The sequence below is a fragment of the Larus michahellis genome, chromosome 7 (assembly GCF_964199755.1).
Source record: "Larus michahellis chromosome 7, bLarMic1.1, whole genome shotgun sequence".
Lineage (NCBI taxonomy): Eukaryota > Metazoa > Chordata > Aves > Charadriiformes > Laridae > Larus > Larus michahellis.
Window position 1 is genome coordinate 7,851,648 of NC_133902.1, and position 19,852 is coordinate 7,871,499.

At 48.1% G+C, this 19,852-nt stretch overlaps 1 protein-coding gene across 2 annotated transcripts in view; it reads left to right on the plus strand.

The window, feature by feature from the left end:
• The window catches only part of AATF (apoptosis antagonizing transcription factor), a 56,051-nt gene extending 36,685 nt beyond the window's left edge, over positions 1 to 19,366 (plus strand). Inside the window, exons 11-12 of one of the 2 annotated variants that reach the window (XM_074595502.1) lie at positions 2,305 to 2,376; positions 18,195 to 19,366. In XM_074595502.1, coding sequence (XP_074451603.1) covers positions 2,305 to 2,376; positions 18,195 to 18,258 — 136 coding nt within the window. In that variant the 3' untranslated portion in view covers positions 18,259 to 19,366. Of the gene's footprint in view, positions 1 to 2,304; positions 2,377 to 3,173; positions 3,282 to 18,194 lie in introns of those variants that run through there. The other variant, XM_074595504.1, reaches the window with a different exon arrangement.
• Positions 19,367 to 19,852: the final 486 nt, after the last annotated feature.

Consider the following 19,852-nt stretch of genomic DNA (forward strand, 5'->3'; position numbering starts at 1 on the left):
TGACAACATCACACAACTGAGTCAGACTCGTAAACCTCCAGGAATAATGGGGAAGTCTCTCATTGTGTGCAATCTGTGCGCTTCAGCATTCCTGAGAGATCAGCTATCTCGCCAAGTCAATTGCCTCTTAGATCTTAGGTGCCTTTTTTTTTCTTCTTTAAATAAAAGTTGCACTGACCCTGCAAGGAAAACATCAATAAAAGAAAAAAGTGTCATTGCCTGTGTTTAGGATTAACATGCAGTTAAGCTCCAGCATCTTTTCAGAATAGTCCAGTAGAGCCCAAATGGGTGTTTTAAATAGTTGGTTCTTCCACTGAGAGACTCAGTGTCACCCCAAGCCGATCACTCATCCTCTGTTCTTTTTCCTTCTGTAAAATTGGGGCAGCTGTGCTTAGATTTGTTTTTGTGAAGGACTTTGAGATCCTGGAGAGCAAAGTATAAAATACTAAGTTTTATCTGTCTCCATAATTCTTCCTTTTTAGAAATCCTTTAGCAAACCTTTGATATTATGGCATCATTGGATGAAATGTGCTAGTTTATTGTAGGGTCTGAGGATCTTCAAGTGCTTTCAAAAGCAGTCGATCTTCCACTTGACGTGAGTACCTGTCCCCTTCATAGCCGGGGAAACTGGGGCACTAAGAGGGGAAGTGAGCTCCTCCAAAAACTCCACAGTCGCGCTTGAGAACCCTGGTGCCTAGAACTCTGCTGTCCCTCGCTAGGACATGCCTTTTCTTGAGGGAGGTATGGAGGAACGATGTGTGCACACCTCTTTTTCACGTCAGTCATTTCTGGTGCCGCGCTACTGCAACATGGGATGTCCGTCAATGAATTAAATATTTTATATCTGCTAGACTGGGATTTTTGAAGTCCTCATTTTAAAAATGTGACAATAATTAGTTCTGGACAAACAACTCTTGTCAGAGAATTTATCGGAAGTCCTAAGTCCCCTTGCCACTACACAGACTGTCCCTGTATAAGCTTTGCTCTGTATGAATCCATGAGTTGTTAATGTCTCATAAACGAACTATTTCATAGTCCGGTGTATTGACCTGATGTTTGCTGCAGTACCAGCCCTGCACAGCTGTTCTGCTCCCTGACTCCATCATTACAGCCTTAGACTAGGGCAGTTGCTTCCATTACGAGTGACAAAGACTTGATTGTGCAGAGAAGCCCTTGTGTAAGGGTGAGTGTGTGCTGTGCCTGAAAAGCCATTCTGAAATAGTCTTGTGAGCTAAAAATCCCCTCAAGGGAATGTTCCTGCATAAGCAAACAAAAGGGAGTGTAGAGGTGACAGAGTGGAAAGGTGATGCTGGGCAAATGCTTGTGAATCCTTTTGCCTGCTATTTGTCAAGCTCTAAAAATAGCAGCGGCATGGATAAAACATTTCAGACTTGGGTAGGCAGCATGGTAGTGTACACCAAAAGCCATTGGTTTGGAATCCCCTGCACTTAGATGCTAGGGTTTAAAGCCACCTTTTCATTCAGTGTTTTTCAGTACTCTGTTAAATTTTATATGTCAGGTCCTTGAATGTAGGTCATGAAAAGCTACTGCAAGTTCCTAGCCCGGTGTGGAAAGCGGGAAGGGGATGCCGTAGCTGGAGGTGCAGTACAGCTTGCAGAAATATTTTGATGGATCCGAAGCTGAGACAGATGCAGCACTGTATCACCTTGGACATGCTTCATCTCCTCTTTGCACGGGTCTTTTTCCTGTCTCCTTCTTTGCTTGTTTTTACATGCTCCATTTATATGGAGTTATTCAGGATAGGACTTTCCAACTACGAGTATGGCTAGCAGAGTAGGATTTTGATATCCTTTAGGGCTCTAAATACCACAGAGCAAGAAAAAAGGGATAGCAGATGGATGCTTGAGAAGATCTGATGCTCTGACGCTTCTGCTGCCTGCAGTGGGCTCTTTGGGCACAAATTCCAGAACGTGATTAAGACACCAGCTGAACAGAAGGCTGAAAACAAGTTCTTGTTTCTCTCTGACTTTTCAGGGTTGTCTGTCTGGGAGGCTGATTAGTTACTTGCATGCAATTAATGGATGCTGTATGTTCTCTTTCTAGCTCTGATAAAAAAAGATTTGCTTGCTATTCAGTTCATTGTATCATCTGATTATTCTTCTGTCCATGTTATAAGAAAGGAGGAGGAGGGAAGGGAGGGGGAATTGCCATCATTAGATATCAGCAACCAGGAAACCCAGTGCTTTACATTTCAGTGACTGGTATGTTTCTATTCAAGCAGCAACATTTCCTTTTCATTAATAGTTACTAATGTGCTGCCTGCTTATTTCCTGCACTGTTCAGGTATCATGTCCATAGCAAGCTGGTGAGCTTCATGGCACCTATTGACCACTGTACAATGAATGATGATGCCAGGTGAGTAATAGATTAATTACATTTCTCAAATGGCTTCATGACAGCATGATATTGACCTGTTCTTCAGTCTGTCGCCCCCTCCGTTTCTTCTTATCAGTTAACCATTTGTCACTGGCATCATAGCCTGGGTGTCTTGGTCGCATCTGTCCAGGCAGTCTGGCTGAGCTTTCACGCTGTAATTACTGTGATACAAATTTTCATAAATTTTCATAAATTTCGGTACCTACATTTTGGTTCCTGCTTTAAATTCTGATTTTGAAATCTTTTAGTGTTATGGAATTATTTTGCAAATAGACAACTAACTGATCTGGTGTCTTCAGGTATAATCAAAACTTAAAAAGAACTTGTCTTTTAACAGAAACAGCAACTGGTTTAAATTCTGTTTGGTGTGCATTTACTTAGATCAGTTAATAACTGGAGTAGTTCGGTCAAGATTCACTCAAGACCTAAATGTTGCTTCTGTTTATGTCTGTTTAAAGAATGAAGTATTTTATTGGAAGCCTATAATGCTTTAATATGCTAATTAGTAAAGAAAATATAAATGAAGTTTTTGTGTGTAGCTGCTAGATAGTTTTTCTACATATACACCCATATTTCTTAAGTATTAACATTTTTAAACTAAATCTCAAAATGCTGAGCTTTTTGTGGGAAGGAGGTGGAATAATTTTCCTAGTGAATGGATGTAGAAGGCTTGAGAAACATCTTTCCCCTGGGTTGTGGAACATGTTTGTGCTTTGTGAGAGAGAGATGTCATTTGTCTGTTTGCGAAATGGAAACCAAATACCTGCTGTTCTTAGGACTGCTGCCTTTTGGGATATTGCACAGACTTCTGGATGAGAGCTCTCCAGTAAGCTGCCACTGAGGCATTTTGTATCCGCAATAAAACCTGTGCTGTTCCATCATGCATTTTTCTCATAGTTTCTTTACTCTTTTTTTCTTCTTTTCAAGTGAGAAAACTGCCCTGATTTCTGAATATTGTGTAGATCCTCTTCACCACAAAAATAAATGTGTTAGATGTGTATGGTGAACAGTATTCCTCCAGCCATATCAGGTGGTCAGTTCTGCCACCGCCTTACCTGGATCATGGGAAGAGAGGGACACAAGTGGCTTGGGCACTGTGAGATTAGCCGTACACACTTTTGTTTATTTGGCAAGTAAATCATATACACTTTTGTTTCTGATATGCAGGGCCCAAGCTAGCAGCTGTCTGTGCTTCCCAGCTGCCAAGGACCTCCTTACCTGGGTGGAATTGGTGTCTTTGCTGTTTTGGATAGCCCCAAATCAAATACGGGGCAGGATAGACACACATGTACCATCCTGTAGAAATGGTTCTGGGATGTGCTGCTCGTTCCCCACATCTTTGTGTTTGAGGGTAATTAGCAGGGGGCATGTGTGTGTTTGGGAAAAAACAGTTTATAACCATTTTCATTAATCCACATGACTCTAGCATTTCTCTTAGTATTATGTCCAGTTGACTGGTTACTACTTATGCTTTGAGAATTTCAAATTAGGTTAGGGTGTCTGTAATTTTTTGCATATAATACATATTGCACCGTCCTCCACATTAGGCAGGCATACGGACTCCTGCTCTGGCCCCAGAAGGAAAGCGAGCTCAGCTTGTGTAAGGGGGAGAGAGGTGAGAAAAAACCCAGTGAGACTGATCCTAATAACCTGGGAGTTACACTGTTTGCTGTCCCCAGAGGTGACATTGCCTCCTCCTTTGCAGTCCACCGCACTCGTGTTCCAAAAGTTGCATAGAAAATGCATTCTGTAAGCCAAAATCCTCCAGCAAGTCAATGCAAACGTGAAGTGCATCGAAACAGCTGGGACAGTGGAGTCGTTCTGCACAACAGCCTTCTTGGGCCTCAGCTACACGTCATTTGGCTGCCATCTTCATAACCCTTATTCCCCGCTCTTCTCGGGAGGCACCTCGAGTCCACCACAAACTGCATGGGGCCTGGCTGACCCTCCGAAGCTGTTAGAGCTAATAGGATGCTATCTACGTTATGCTGTGTCGACACAGTTATCATTGTGGTAGGGACAGAGTGTTTGACATTTGGTTTACTGAAAATGTCTCCTGGGGCTTTTCTCCGCATTGAGCGGGTTATTACATCGCTTGCATGTTTTACTCATTCTTTGGTGGCAGCAGCATGGCAGCAGCTGCTGCTGCTTATTGTCTGACTGCGGGAACTTATTTCTTACATTAAGTTTATTAGTCACTTTGGAGGCCCGCCATACTTTCTGTTAATGGCGTTTTAGTGGCTTATCTCCGGATGGTGGTGTAGCTGCCTAGAGCGAGACCGTCGGTTGATGCGTTCGCACACCAGCAAGTGTGCCTGAGGGTCGCATCATGTGGGCAGCTGTATCCCAGTCTGCCAAGATCAGGCTTCCCAGCAAACCCTGGGCATGGATGGGGCAATGCCGGAACCTGGGCAGGTTCTTTTCCTCATTCTGCTGGTGGCTTCGGGGATGACCTTGAAGAGGTCGCTCTGTGTTTCTGTGACTCCAATTCCCCTTCTGTGCAACAGAAGTCTGCTGCTGAGAAGTGCCTGTAAAAGACAGTGGTTTAGTAATACTAGTAGTAGTATTTAATTTTTTAACATACATAGCAAAGCTTTTGTTTCAGAGACAGCTACACAAATAGAAGTCTAAGCTTTCTTCATTGTTTGCCAAAATACCTGCTGGTAACCTGTAACACAAAGAATATGCCTTACATTCGCCTATTCCAGGCATTACAGTCTTCCTTAAGCAGTTTCTCTGCAGCTTCTTCCCCACGGGATGTGCTTTGCCATTGTTTAGTCCTAATGTTGAGCTTAAATTTCCCTCTGCTGTAATTTCGGCCCGTTATTTCTTGTCCTGTTCAATGTGGGCTTTAAGAACAGATTCTTACTTCCTCTTTGCAGCAGCCCTTCCACATTTGGGTGGGCATTCTTGCTTTGCACACTGAAAACCTGGCCGTTACTTAGCTTAGCTTCCTTCCTTTCCTCCCTAGTTTACACCATTTGTGTTTGCATCCAGAGGTAAAACATATTCAAAATACGGGCGTGGGCCAGTGTCTGCAGTTAGACCTCTAGAGGTGTTTTGGTTCATCTCTCCCAAAATGAAGGTACCTGCTGCTACCAGTCATTTCTTTCAAAATCATAGCCACTCTCTAGGGGTCACTTCACATCCCTGTTTAGAAAGCCCCTGCGCTTGCCATGGGCCATAATACCTCTGTAGCAGCACACAGACGTACTGGACAAGGCAAGAAGAATTCAGCATCTGCTTTAAACTGCAGGTGAATTAAAAAGAAAAGACCAGGCCTGTACGCATGAGAGGGAAGCAGTAATGATAACAGCTCTCCTTTGTGACAGAAGAAGGTAATTTTATTGTTTGCAAGTGTGAATTACTAGATGGAAAATGCAAGTATACACTTCACAGTGATGTGATCGTGCTCTGAGCCATTTTTTTTTCCTGGTCGGGCACTTAAAAGGCATGACCCCAAAATAAATACACATCTGAACAATGAGGTGCTCTGCATTGTAGTGTGAGAAATTTTAAGGCGTCAGTGAGCTGTGTATAAAAAAGGGTTGTAGAAACAGAGCTGGCAAAACGTTCCCTTCAAGTTCTACCAGTGGCTACAGTGGCAGGTAGGTCCCTGGAAAAGGCCAGTAAGGAAATGTGTATGTGCAGATGTGGACGGGCAGAAGCCTGGGGGTATGGCGTAGAATCCAGGGGGCGCGAGCGGCAGCGTAGTTCTGGTTCTCCTTGGCTGTGCCAAGGCCTCACTCCCTGTGATGAACTGCACAAGCACTTCGTAACTGGGGCAAAAGCAGAGGGGTATTGTGACTGTTTCCTTGCTTTACTTGCTCTAAGTGCTTTTGAAGGCGTGAGTCTGCATAGCACTGTAATAGCTTGCTGTTTTCTGTATATTTAAATAGCTAATGCAGCCTCGGAATACATTTGGGGTCTGATTCTCTTGTACATTTAAGCCATTTTACACTACTCTGGCTGTGCAGAGAGACCTTAAAATAGGTCTAGCACTCACCTGAAGGTCCCTGTGTGGTGGTGTCATGGCTGTGGGATGCCCAGGACTTCTGGGGATCTGGCACATCAAGTTTATCACTTGCTGCTTCCACTGGCTGGGGAAACAAAGAGCAAATGCATATGAGGAGAAACAGCCCAAGCGCTGCGTGGAGAAGGGGATGAACAGTCACTCCAGAATTGTTTTACAGCCTGAATTTGAGAAAAGAAACGTACAAGTGTAATAACTGCCTTTGTCAACATCACTGCCACTTTCTTTCTTATTCTTGCTGCTGGTTGGAATAATAGCATTCGTGCAGGCAATTAATCTTCCACTTGCCAGTTTTTCATGCACCCTACGCATGGGCATGGCTGTTTAACCTTGTGCTCACATATATTATGTTGTAATGTGTGGGACACTGGTGGCCTCAAGCCCTCCTCTATTTTAACCCCTCTTTGGTAGTATTTTAAAACATGCACTGGAAAGTGATTTTTATGGTTATCTTGGGGTATATGTTTATGGACTTAAATACATTTATAGGACTCTTGGGCCAAGGTTTTTCTAACAGGTCCAAGGTCATTGCTATGTAAATGGACCTGCCCTAAGACGAGGAACCTGAAGGCAAAAGTTTGAATGTAACTGCACTGTGGTGGTTGTCCAGAGGAGAGCGTAGCTGTCTCAGGCAGGAATTACCTGGGATTAGAACGGGGTTGATCTCTCTCTGGTTGTCATTCAGGGTTGTCATTCACCTGCGTTTGAGGGTGGCATCATGTGGGTGCCACTTCTTGGACTTCTCTTGAAATATTCTTTTCGCATCTTCTTGACCCACTGTACTTCACTGGTCCCATTGCTCCAGTATCTCGCGTAGTGTAATCTTTATTTTAATCCTCCTTCGGTACCACCATGTACAGCAGAGCTGGGGAGATGCCAGTTGTCTTTTCTGTTTTACATTTCGGGAAAGTGGGCATGGAGAAATGAGATCCCGTATCTCCACAGTCATTTGGGTCCAGAAATCCATGAGTCGGGAGCCTCGGTGACTTGCCAGAGGTGACACAGCAGGTCTGGGCTAGAGCTGTAGTTGCACCCACATCTTCTGTGCAGTCACCTTCAGCTGGCCTAGCTCTGAACAGCCACATGTTTTTAGGAGCTCAGACATCTGTGCACTCGCAGAAGGCTCCTGTGCCAGGTCAGTGTATTTCTTTAAGGGCAAACTGAGGCTAGAAGTGCCCACTGAAGGCCGGCGGGGCCGGGGACGAATGAGCATATTTTCAGTACGTGCAGAGATGCCGTATCTGCAGGAGTGGATCCTATAAACAGCCCAGTTGTGGCAAGGTCAAGTAAAGTCTGTGTTCCTGGGAAGAGCTGCGTGGGGATTTTGGTTTTGTTATATCTCTCTGTCAGCTTTGATATATAGATCTTCAGATCTCTGCACTGTGCATGTGTGTGTGGAACAGAGACTAAACACAGACACTTTAGAAAAAGGTATAATATCAAATTACTGCTAAGTTTGATGAACATCATTATTTCACCTCTGGAGGACGGTAACTTGCAGGAGAGACGTTCTTTAAGGACACAGATGTTTGGTCCAAACACCTTTATCTCCCAAGACGACTCAGGATATTCTGACAGGTAAAACAAGATTGTGCAAATATGCAACAGTGATCTAATCAGCTGGAACAACAGCAATATTTTAACTGGCGCTACCTTTTAACAGCATCATTAAGGGCTCTCATTACTCTTTTATTAGAGGCTCACTCTATTTCTTATCAGATTACAGAATGAACATAACTCATGGCACTGATTTGATCTCTTGTTAAAGAGGATTACAGCTTTGCATTAACTTGGATTGACACGGTTTATAATTTGCTGTTGATACACATGCTGGCGGTGTCACATGTTTGACCCCCTCCCCACAGCACGGCTGAGGAAAAGGACACCCATACATCATCATTAAAGATGGCACCCAGTGCAGAAATGGGAGGCAAAAGGAGGCTTTTCCGCAGTAAAGTCAGGCAGGACAAAAGAGACGTGTTCTCAAGTGCAAGCTGAAATTCAAAACGGGGATTTATAACCGGGTGAAAGTGGAGGAGAATGTATTGGCTTTTAGATAGGTTGCTTTTTACCTCAGCAAATGGTTCTTCATTACGGAGGAGGACTTTGCATCTGCTACGAGCCAAATTAGAGGAAAGAAGATGGCCATAATGGGGCTGTGTCAAACCATGCAGTTCCACCCACAATGTGAGGCACAGAATCTTTTCCATGAGCTGGGGAAATTTCCCTGGCTGTTCTCAGACCTCTCAATGTTGTGATTGTCACCAGTTAGTGAGCTGGTCCCCGCCTTCGGGCCGTATGGATCATACATCACCCGCAGATGCTGTTTAGCCAGGTGACCTGGTTGCCTGTGGTGGAAGTTACCTCACTGTCATGTCCCTGGTTTGTAGGAACCCCAGGCAGCTGGGGGTTCAAGCCGGGGCAGCGTACCTGTGTTGTGGCTCCCTTCTTCCAGCTCCCGTGTGCCGCTCATGCGTTGTAGGGCTGCTGATGGTGCGTTTTCTCTCTATATTTTTTTTTTTTTAGCATATGGTCAAGTTCCAGCACACCGTGCTGTAGTATAGATGTCTGTATCTACATATATGCATATATATACGGTCTCTCCATGCCTGGTGGTATGTTTTGTGTTTGACTTTGGAAGTGCAGATTTGGAAGGCAGCAGAACTGAGCTCAGGGCAGGAGTCACTCCCTGAAATCCCACAGCCAAGTGCAAGAAATTATGCCCGTGACCCCACAGTCCCGTTGGCCTCAGGTCATGGTTGGTAGGGCATCCAGCCCACTCTTGTTCTTGCAGGAGCAGACCAGTGCCTGCTGGGAAGCTGAATTAAGACACAGATTATCCAGCTGCCAGCGAGGTTTGGATTAGAGCATCTCCCTTGGATTCCGCCAGGATGTTGTGTATTTTCCCAATCAGCGTTCTCACTCCTGGACTTATTGCAGTTGCTTTGTCACAGTGTGTCTTGCTGCAGGCAGAGGGGGTACGTAGTAGGAAATCCTGGTATTAAAAGATTAATTTACTTATATGACAAGAGTTTAATATTAAAAAAAAAAAAAAAAAAAAGTTGGTGAGATACCAGCCTTTAACTTAGCTCACTTTGTACTTTGGGTATTAAAACACCATGAGACTAGATTAATGGAGGAATTTGGGCTCTGCGATTGTCAATCCGGTACGTTCATCACGACACAAGTCCCTGAAAGGCGGCAAAGCCCTTCTTTCTGGAACATCTGAACCTGCGGCTTCAGTGCTGCGCAGCACAAACCTCGGGTGAGAAGAACTATTCTAAGTTTGTATAGAGGCAGCCTGCAAGAAAGGTTGTCCTGCTTTGCATTGGCTTTGTTTTGGGAAACAAAGAGAGCAGCGCTAACGTGGGGGACAGTTTCTGAGTGTGCAGTGCGCTGACATTTTAGAGAAGGTGGGTGTTTCTGGCATGAGGCCGCGGGTGGGAGCACAACCTGCCCACCTGGGCTCTGTGCCTTCTGGAAGAGCCCCTGGTCTGGCAGGGACCCTCTCGGGTCCCTCGGGGGAGATGTGGGGACTCTCCTGGGGAGGTGATGTGTACCCTGATGCTCAGCGGCAGGGAGACCTGAGCTGTACTGGGAACCAGGAAAAAAGCACGTGTTGTCCCGTGAAACTAAACCTGCTTGGCTTGACTTGGGCCCGCGGCACCGTGGCTTCGGTATCATTCTGCCCTTTGTGTATCGTTTTGTTTGGTGGCTTTTATCCCCCTAACCTTTGACTTGGCCTTAGAAGTCAGCTCATGTAGATGCAGTTAAGCATCCCATATCGCTGTTAACCATAGCTGTTAGAAGGGTTGGTATTTGAACAAGGAGGTTTTGTATATTTTGAAGCTGGCAGTAGTGAAGTGGTGTACGTGACCCCGGTTAGTGCCAATGGGCTGAAATCATCGTGTCCCAACATTTGATGTTTGACATCCCTAGTAAGAAGACAGACGCCTCTGTTATGGAAATTTCCTTTTTAAAGGGAAAAAAAATAACCTGTTAAGAGCTGCAAGATGATTTGTCGTCCTTCCTTTGTGAGACAATTTGTCTTCTCCTGCATCAAATCTGTTATAAAACAGGCAAGCTGTGAAAGAGGGAAATCATCCTAGGAATATGGGATGTTAAGGTACACAAAGAATGGTCCCCTCCGTGCGCCCATGAGCACGTCTGCGCAGGGCACTTCACGTGCAGCATTACAGTGGCTGCTCTGCTCAAATACCCATCGAAAAACAGAGACCGAGGAGGCAACATTTTATGAATTTCATGGGGAAATTAAAGCTGCTGGAAAGCACGCCAGCGGAGCAAGCTGGAGGTTTCTGAACCTCCCTGTGTTTTGCTACTTCTCCAGCCTCTTGTCCGTGGCTCTTATGCTTTGTGCTGTAAAAGCTCATATAAAAATGGACCAAAATCAAGATGAGGGAGGTGTCATCTCATTAATGCTTCCTGAGCTCAAGGCTGGTGAGTAGGCAGATGGCTGTGTGCTGGTGTAAGGGGGAAATGTTCAGAATTGGTGACAGAGGTGGCAGGTCTGAACCCCGAGTCCGGTTAGTTCGGAGGACAGTACCTTGAGCAGCAGCTCTTCTGTCTCCCTGCTGCCCTCCCGCTCGCCACCCCACCCTCAGCTCCAGCCTCACAAAATGTGCAGAGTCCCTTTGTTTAGGGCAAGAACCAGCTTTCTGAAATATTTATAAATCTTGTGCCTGGTCTCATGAGACAAACCAGAGGTCATATGTCACCTTTCATAATTTAAAGCCGTGGGGCTAAAAGCATTTGCACAGACTTGAAGGACCCAATCCTGACCTGCCTGAGCGAGAGGGAATTGCGGCAGACCTTTCTGAATCTCCTTCAAGCGCCGGGCACGGTGATGAGAGCCGTCTGGCTCTGTAATTTATAGCCAGAGTTACGCGCTCCGGTTTTGGGCCGTGGCGGGGAAGCGAGTGAGAGAGTGCCATCTCGTGGGGCTGCCTTCCCGGCCACGCTGCCCGTACCGCACCGCACCACACAGCACCACACCGCATCAAACTGTACCATACCGCACTGTACTGCATCACACTGCACTGTACCGCATCACACCGTACCGTACCGCATCACGCCATACCATACCGCATCACACCGCACTGCATCGCACCACATCGCATCACACCGTACCATACCGCATCATACTGCACTGCATCGCACTGTACCGCATCACACCACACCGCACCATACTGCATCATACCACACTGCATCGCACCCCATCACACCACACCGCATTCTGCTGCACCGCACCACACCACGCTGTACCATATCACACCGCACCATAACGTACGGCATCGCACTGCACCGCACCACACCACACTGCGTCACACCGCATTGTACTGCACCGCACTGCACTGTACCACATCGTACCGCGCCATAACATACGACATCACACTGCACTGCATCACACTGTATTATACCACGCCGCATCGTACCACACCACACCGCATTGTATTGCACCACATCACACCGCGCTGCACCACACTGTTCCACACCGCACCATAACATACGACATCGCACTGCAGCGCACTGAACGCCGGACACCCAGCAGCACTCTGCTCGGCGTTTCAGGCCCCTCACTTTAAAAACCGTGGTTGTTTTAATTCCGCTTTGATGATTGCCGTTGCTCGTTTTGCTCCACGTCATCGACGTAGCCTGGGTTTGTCGCTGTGGAAATACCAGCGTGGGGAGCGCATGTCGGAAGGTGTGCGACTGGAGAGCCAAATCCCACGCCCATATGCATTACATGTAGGGTAATGCCTTTGACTAGAAATTGAGAAATAAAGGGCTTCACCGTGCTTTCTTTTCCTGGGTACCTGCTCTACTTGCTGGGCACCTAGTAATCTGAATTTCGTGCTGGTGCACAAAAGATTCCTTAGGATACAGACAGAAAAGTTTTCCAAGCAAATGATCAGCCATCTGTTCTGCAGCCAGCTTCTGTTTTCATCAGGAGGGGTGTGTTTTTCATCCTCCCTTTCTTCATGGGTGTTCATGCTCTGTCTTTCGCCAGTTTTTGTGAATTAAAAATTCATTGCTCCCAATGGAGGCTGTCAGTAGGAATGGGGTAGTATTGCTTGGGGCATATTCTAAATTATCTTTTATCTTTTTTTTTTTCCCCCCTGGAAGAAGAGAAGAAGTAAAAGAGGTACATGGGAAAAGGCAGCGAAATTTGTTGGAGGCTATTTTTATAAAAACAGCACAGCAGTGACTCACGCAGTATTGCTATATTAATAATACTCTGAAAAAAACCCAACCAAACAAACACCAAAACCCACCAGAAACTGAATTTTCACCCTTAATATTGTTCTTCTACTAGTTTACAGAACTATATAAAAAAAAACCCCGAGTAACATGATTATAATTAAACAAATGAAACAGTACAGCGTTAGCTGTTCTCCCCTCCCGGGGGCAGGTATGTGTTTTGCCCCTTTGTGTATTTGGTGGAATAGTGCCACTGCAGGTGGGCAGAGGAGATTCCTGGGGAACTCTTTAACAGTTTTTATGTTGTATATTTTGATGATTCGTATATTTATCAAATGTGCTCTTGCTGTTAATATTCACCCAGGGCACTCCTGCCCTCCGTGTGGGTGTTCCCTTGCTCTCTGTTGCAAGGATTTTGCCCATAAAATGTGTTTAGTAGCAATCCCTGGGATTTGGAGGGCGGTGAAGTCCAACGGTCGGTTAGCACACGGACCTCACTGTGTGAAGTAGCTGTGCCTTTTATAGTTGTTTTTTTTTATTTTAAATACTGCTGTTGACATGCAGTCACCGGTTTGTACGATGGGGAGCCGGTCAGCATGTCCACGCTGCCACGGGGCGGGGGCTTCAAGCGGGGCTGGGGGCCTTGGCACCTCTCCCGTGCGCCTCCGGGTCCTTTGTCTGCGGCATGCTCGTGGCAGCGCCGCGGCGGGGGCTCCCCACAGCCGGCAGCGGTGCCGCCACCGTGCCAAGGCTGCACAAGTGTTGAGCTGCGCACGGGGAGACACTCGAGCTGCCGGCATGGGGTTTGCGCAGGGAATGCCCTCCCCGGGACACCCCTTCCCTGCTCTGCCCACAGCACCTGCGTAGCCACCACCGAGCTGCAAATTGCACCGAAACCAGGATTCTTCTAACCGCGCTGGGGCACGGAGGGCGGAATAAAACACCTCCCTCACGTATACCTTTTGTCTCAGGCTGCTGGCGCGTTGAAGGAAAGGGTTGGGCAAACTTTGTGGGTGCCTGCGGAGCGGCCGGTGGAGCTGGGCAGGGGTGAGTGCCTGGGCACAGCGCTCCCGGTGCCGTCCGCTGCCTTCGGAGCCAGCTCAGAAGAAATGCATAAATAATTAAGCCGAGGTACTTACACACACATGTTTTATGGCAAATGGCTGTGTGGTTCATGATCATTTTTTCCAGAAACAGGTTTTATGATAATATAGTAAAAATATTAAATTAGAAAATGCCTCACTAAGGGTGATAAAACCTTACTACAGTGGAAATAGGTAATTATCCCCTCTACAGCCTAAATGACAGTTTAAAAGAAATAAAAATGTTAGTGCTCATTACTTGCTTTTGTAGGTTGCAATAAAGGGTAAGTTAAATTTTAATTCAAGGAAGACCCCTGTATCGACCTGCTTCTTCCACACTCTCCACCTGAGGTGTAAGTACTGTTAATTACTCGCCCAGGTTATTCCTCAGCGCCGTGCTCAGACCGGTACCTCTTTGTGCTAAAGTCACCTTTCCTTCGGCTGGAGGTAGTGGACTCGCAGCGGGGTGGGTTGTTTCAACTCAGTGGCTCAAGTCTGATGTTTAATATATGTGGGTGGAGGAGAGAAATTTTATATTTTTTAACCAAAATCCAAGTTCATTATGCGTAGCCTTAAGGGGGCTGAAAGTATTAAAATCCACACTTACCCTGGTGAATTGAAACAGAGACAAGGTTAAACCTGGAGGATTGATGAGTTTTACTCTCTGCATGGTTAAATCCTGCTGAGGGGAGATGCTGTAGAAGAAAGGTAGCCTAGATGATAAGAAGAGGGAAAAAAAAAAAAAAAAGCTTGGGTTATTATCTTTTTTAGCAGGGCAAAAATATGTGTTCTGTTTCAGGGGTGGTGGGGTTACCTGATTTCCCTCCTTCTGGCACTCTCTGCCAGGGCGTCTGCCCGTGCTGTGTTATTATCCAAACAGCTCCACCTGAATTTTTCCTTCAGCAGAGGTTGCCGGCGTCGTGCCCGGCAGGATGAGGGCCATGGGGGCCTGTGTGCGGCTGCGGGAGCAACCCCTCTTCGCAGCCGTGAAACCTGGGGTGCGGGTGCCGGAGTCTGTCACTGCTGGCAACGTTTCTCTGCCAGCGAAGAGGGATTCTTGCTTGAAGTCTCCCCGGGCCCTCCTTGCTTGAAAAATGACTGTTTATTTAAAATCCGTAGTGTTGGAGCAGATTCAGCATTGATCCCTGAACTCTCGTACCCATCAGAAGACTATCAAAAAACAAAAATGAAGACAAAAACCTGAGGGGACTGGTTCACCCGTGGGAAAGGCCAAGGCAGGCTGCAAAGAAACATTACTTTTGGCTTTTGCCTACTCACTGGGAAAACGCAGAAACCCTTGCTGTCTTTGGCTAGTTTCTGTGGGGTTCCTCAGAATGTTCACGTGGCGTTTGAGCTTCCTTCTGTTAGCGAGGACTGTAAAAATATGAATGAATGCGTGAGAGGAGAAGGGCGTACAGAGAGGAACGGCAGAGGGGAGCCCCTCTGTGCGGTGGAGGTGATGGTTGGGAGCAAGCCCCCTTTGAATTTTGCAGATGCCTTTGATGTGCGTTTGGCAAGCAGCACGCGCAGCCAGAAGGTTTGAAGCCTGTTGCCTGTGAGTGAGGCTTGTGGACGAAATAAAAGCCGTTTCTGTTGCTGGCTGGCACCAGGGTGTGGAAGAGGAGCAGGAGAAGACCTGCCTGCAGCTCGCTGCGAGTGTCTGCAATGTCCAGGTGAACAGGGGCTGCCCCTGGCAGGCTCCAAAACGGGATTCCTTCAGCCCAGTCTTCTGTGTTGCCCAGAGCGGAGTGTGGTTTTATAGCCAGGACAAAGAACATTCCCGCACGGGGCAGTTAACGTCGGCAGAGAGCAGCGGAGCCGTCGGCAGTGGATCCTCCCAGGTAACAGCCGCATCTGCGGAGCCAGGACTACGCTCTCAAATGGTGTTTGGATTGACCCTGCAAAATCTGTGGGAGAGCCTGCAGAGCGCTGGAGACGTGCGGAGCCGACGTTGTTCCTTAGCAAAGCACAGAGGGATGGGAGCGAGTCCATGCGCGAGAGCTGGGAGTTATTTAATAGCTGAGGATGGAACTGGTCTGGTTGGCGCCTGTGCCCAGCACGTGCTTTAAAACAAACCAGCCGCAGGAGTAGAGGCTTCGAGCCCTGAGCCGGGGCATGAGCAGCATCCCTAGGGTGGGACGGAAAATGGAAACACTCCGGAGAAGAGGAGCAGCACGACCCTGCTGGCTGCAGGGGGGGTTCTGCTTCGCAGACACCTTTCCTCTGCGGGACCAGGCAGGAGGCCGTCGCTGTCGCCTCGTGCGGCTCCCGGTGCTGCACCTGCGGGCTGGAAACCAGCAAAGTGGGTGCCTTTGGTATTGTCGTCTACCTTCCTTAGAGCGTTTTCCTCAGTGCAGTTAAGCCACCATATTTAAAACGAAGCATATACCGGGGAGAAAGAATGAAATCGGTGATGTTTCATTGAAAGTACCCAAAGCCGCTCAGGCTCCTGACGGGAGCAAACCCCCCGCGTTTGTCAGCTTTGCCCACCTGAGTGTGAAAAGATCTTCCATCAAAACACCGGTTTCAGCATTTCCCGACACGCGGACCCTGCTGCGGACAGGACCCGCTGCCGGGAATGTCTCCGAGATGGCAGCACAAGTGGAAACATTTGTGCCCTGTAATGGCGGGGTCTGAGCCCCGCTGCCGCGGTTGTCGGGGACTGAATAGCGTCGCTCAGCGTTTTCCTTCCGATCACTTGATGCAGCCTTAAAGTTGCAATGTCCTCGTTGGCAGCAGTGCCGCTTGCCATCCCATTTCCCAGTTAAAACAGCAAAAGCGAGTTAACGTTTATCAGTTTATCAGCCAGGAAAGACGGAAAATGGTGTAGGTTTGGGTAAGGCGTTCCTCTCCTTTTTTTCCTTTCAAGTTTGAAAGTTTTTAGCTTATCAAGCATCAGTTCTGTTTTCTAGAAGTGTTTCGATTTTGCGTTTGTGTTAAATTTGCCGAAACCGGCGTGCACGCTCCTGATCGAACACAGAAATTCCAGCTGGGCTTTCCCAGGCTCGGCTGAGCTTGGCACACAAACCACGGCGTCGACCATTCTGTTCGGTAAGGAGACCACAGACTCATTTTCTGAGGGTAGAGCAGCTGAGTGGTTAATTACCTTCTAAATTAAAATTAATTTAAGAGAAGTGGCCCTGTGAATTAGAACGGTTTCTTGTCTCAGTCGTCCGTGCGCGTCTGTCCAGCCTCCTGCGTGGCTGGAACGGGTACGTCGTTCCTCGTCCTCCCGGGGTTAAGCTGCTGTTTTTCTGCCATCGCTGTTCAGCACCTGGGAGTTCCTTCCTTCCCGCGGCTGACAGGTGACTTTCTCCGGTGGAAGTGTCTGCAAGGAGCAGTTACTTCTCAAACCAGTTGCCATCTTTTATCGATCTGTGAAGGGACGAGGCATCAGAGCAGCCCGAGCGAGAGTGGTCCCTGTCGTGGTCTTAATTGAGGCGGCCGCCAAAATCACCGTGTCGCTGTCAGGTCGGAGGCTCGTCCTTCGAAGCCGTGTTTTACTCATTCTGGAGCGGTGCGGAAGCCTCTTCTCTCTGCCTGTCCTGACACTTTTCCCGGCCTCTGCAGCAGCTGCTTTCCCAGGCGCTGGCCCTGACGAGCCTTTGGGATGGGATGGGATGGGATGGGATGGGACGGGATGGGATGGGATGGGATGGGATGGGATGGGACGGGATGGGATGGGATGGGACGGGACGGGATAGTTGGGGCTCTAATCCTGCTCCGAAGGAAAAAACACCATCCTCCCTGTAACCAGCGCTGCTCCGCGTGCGCCGTCGTCTCCGGCCCTTGCTTTAGAAAACGCCTCTGTAGCAAATAAGCCTCTCCCAACGCTTTTTCCTTGATTTCCAGAAATGCGTGCTTTATAAAAATGCTCTCTCCTTTCCCCCGTCACTCTTCTCAGGTTACTTTGGTTTTAAAATTAAATAACACCAGCCCACTTTTTCTTTTTTTTTTTTTTTTTTAAAGGGAAACTCGCTCCTGTTACCAGCATTGCGGCACGTATGCTGTTAATTGGAATCTTGTTGCTGGGTCATTTTCGTTGTTTTTCAAGTACCGTCAAGTCCAAGAAAATGTATGAAAACTAAATTATAGCCCCACGTAGACCGGCTGATTGAGTCCTCCTTATGGCGCTGCCGTCTCATACATCCTATGAAAATATTCGATCTTGTTTTCTTACTTGAAGAGCCTGTCTGTAAAGGGCAAACTTATAGAAACCCTCATTCTCTGGAGATGTGGTATCCAGCCACGCTGAAATATTTACGTATTTCTGTACCACAGGCAATTGGTCTTACGCAAGTTCTCCCCTTTGCCTGTATTTACTAATAAAGATTGTTGAACGCGTTTTTAATTATACCAGGCCTTTTCATTTGAAGGAGTGGACGGCTGTGCTGGCAGCCTCTTGCTTCCATTTTGACCTTGAAAAGTAACTTTTCCTCCCTCCTCCTTCCTCTTTTCCCCAGGACGGAGCTTTATCGTTCGCTGTTTGGAAAAATCACGGGTCCCGAAGAACCGGAGCGGAATTAGCGTCGTGCCTCGGCGCCGGGATTGACCGCGGCAGCAAAGGCGGCTCCGCACCGCGCGGCCCGGCCGGGAGCGAGGGGTCCGTCCCGCTGCCTGCGACGTCTCCTGCCAGCCCCGCTCTGCCCTGGTCACCCAGCGCTGCCGGGAGCACCCAGAGCTTGTGCCTAAAAACCTCCCTGAAGGAACATCAGATCCAGTTACGGCTCCATCCCACGGGCTCAGAAAGAGGAGTGGGAGGGAGACATTGCGCTTGGCTAAAGGCCCTCCCCTCTAGCTTTAAAATGAACTCTGCTTCCTCCCAAAGACAATCCATTTTTAACTATTCTCTTTAAATTCCTGACCTTGATTTTGCAGTCCCTGGGGGGGGAAGGGACACGCTGCTCAGACCAGCAGGGACCACCAGCCCCCCCTGCAATCAGGTCACCCACGTTTGTATTCAATCCTGAGAGATTTTGATTTGGGGGATTTGGGGGGGGGGGGTGTTTCAGCGTGCTGTTCTGGTCGTTGGCTGCGTATCTGGAATGTGTGACTTTATTTTTCACCGAGTCAAGAGGATTTAAATGTCATTTACATAATTAACAGGGCCTTAAAGCAGAGAAAAGGTGCTCTCCCTTGGCAGCAGCCGGAGCTCCCGGTTCACGCTCCCGTCCCTGAACGAGCACACGGGGACATTTGCTGCCCGGCCGTGAGCTCCAGGCGGGGGAACGGCTGGGGCTGGCTCTGCCCTTAGAACGTTTGGTGAATTTTTGAGTCCAGCATTGATCCTGTACGCTCAGTTATTTCTGCTGGTCATGACTCTGAGCCGTCCTGTCTTCACCGTCGCCCTGACACTGATGGAAGATGCCGGCGCGACTGTAAAGAACTGGCCGGAGGAGATGACTCACTTGAGGCGTTTTGTGAGGTTTTTATATCCAAAGGTCAGGAGCCGGAAATTAAATCCCCGTAAGGGGAATTCGTTAGCCTGCTGCGATCAATCTGAAATGGAGGTTATCTTGCGTAAATAATATGTGCATATATATGTGTGTGAGGTGGCCGGTGCTTGGGACCACGTGAACCGCACTGTCTTTGTTTTGTGTTCTGCGCAATCTAATTAAAATGCTTTATAAACTGATTGGCCGAGTGTGATCAGCGCAGGAAGGGCACCAGCAGCCACGGCCTCGCTCACCCCCACCAGCACCGTGTTGTTCAACCCGCGTCTCGGCGTCGCTTTGCACCGAGTCAGAACGGCCCGAGCGCCAGCAGGGCGAGCTGCCACCTGACGAAGCGTTCGGGGAGTTTTAACGCCGGAGAGGCCGGAGCAGCACGGGACGGGGCTCATCCCCGGCAGCCCATGGGCTACCAGGGCCTCCAGACCCCTCAGACTCGGCACAGCCATTTCACCGGGCTCAGGGCACTGGGGAGACAGGGAACCTGGGGGAGGACTCTGGATCAGGGAGGGGAGCCATGGGATGAGGGGGAAGGGTTTTAAACTTAAAAAGGGTTTTAAAGGGGAGGTTTAGATGAGATCTGAGGAAGAAACTCTTTGCTGTGAGGGTGGTGAGCCCCTGGCCCAGGTTGCCCAGAGCAGCTGTGGCTGCCCCATCCCTGGAGGGGTTCA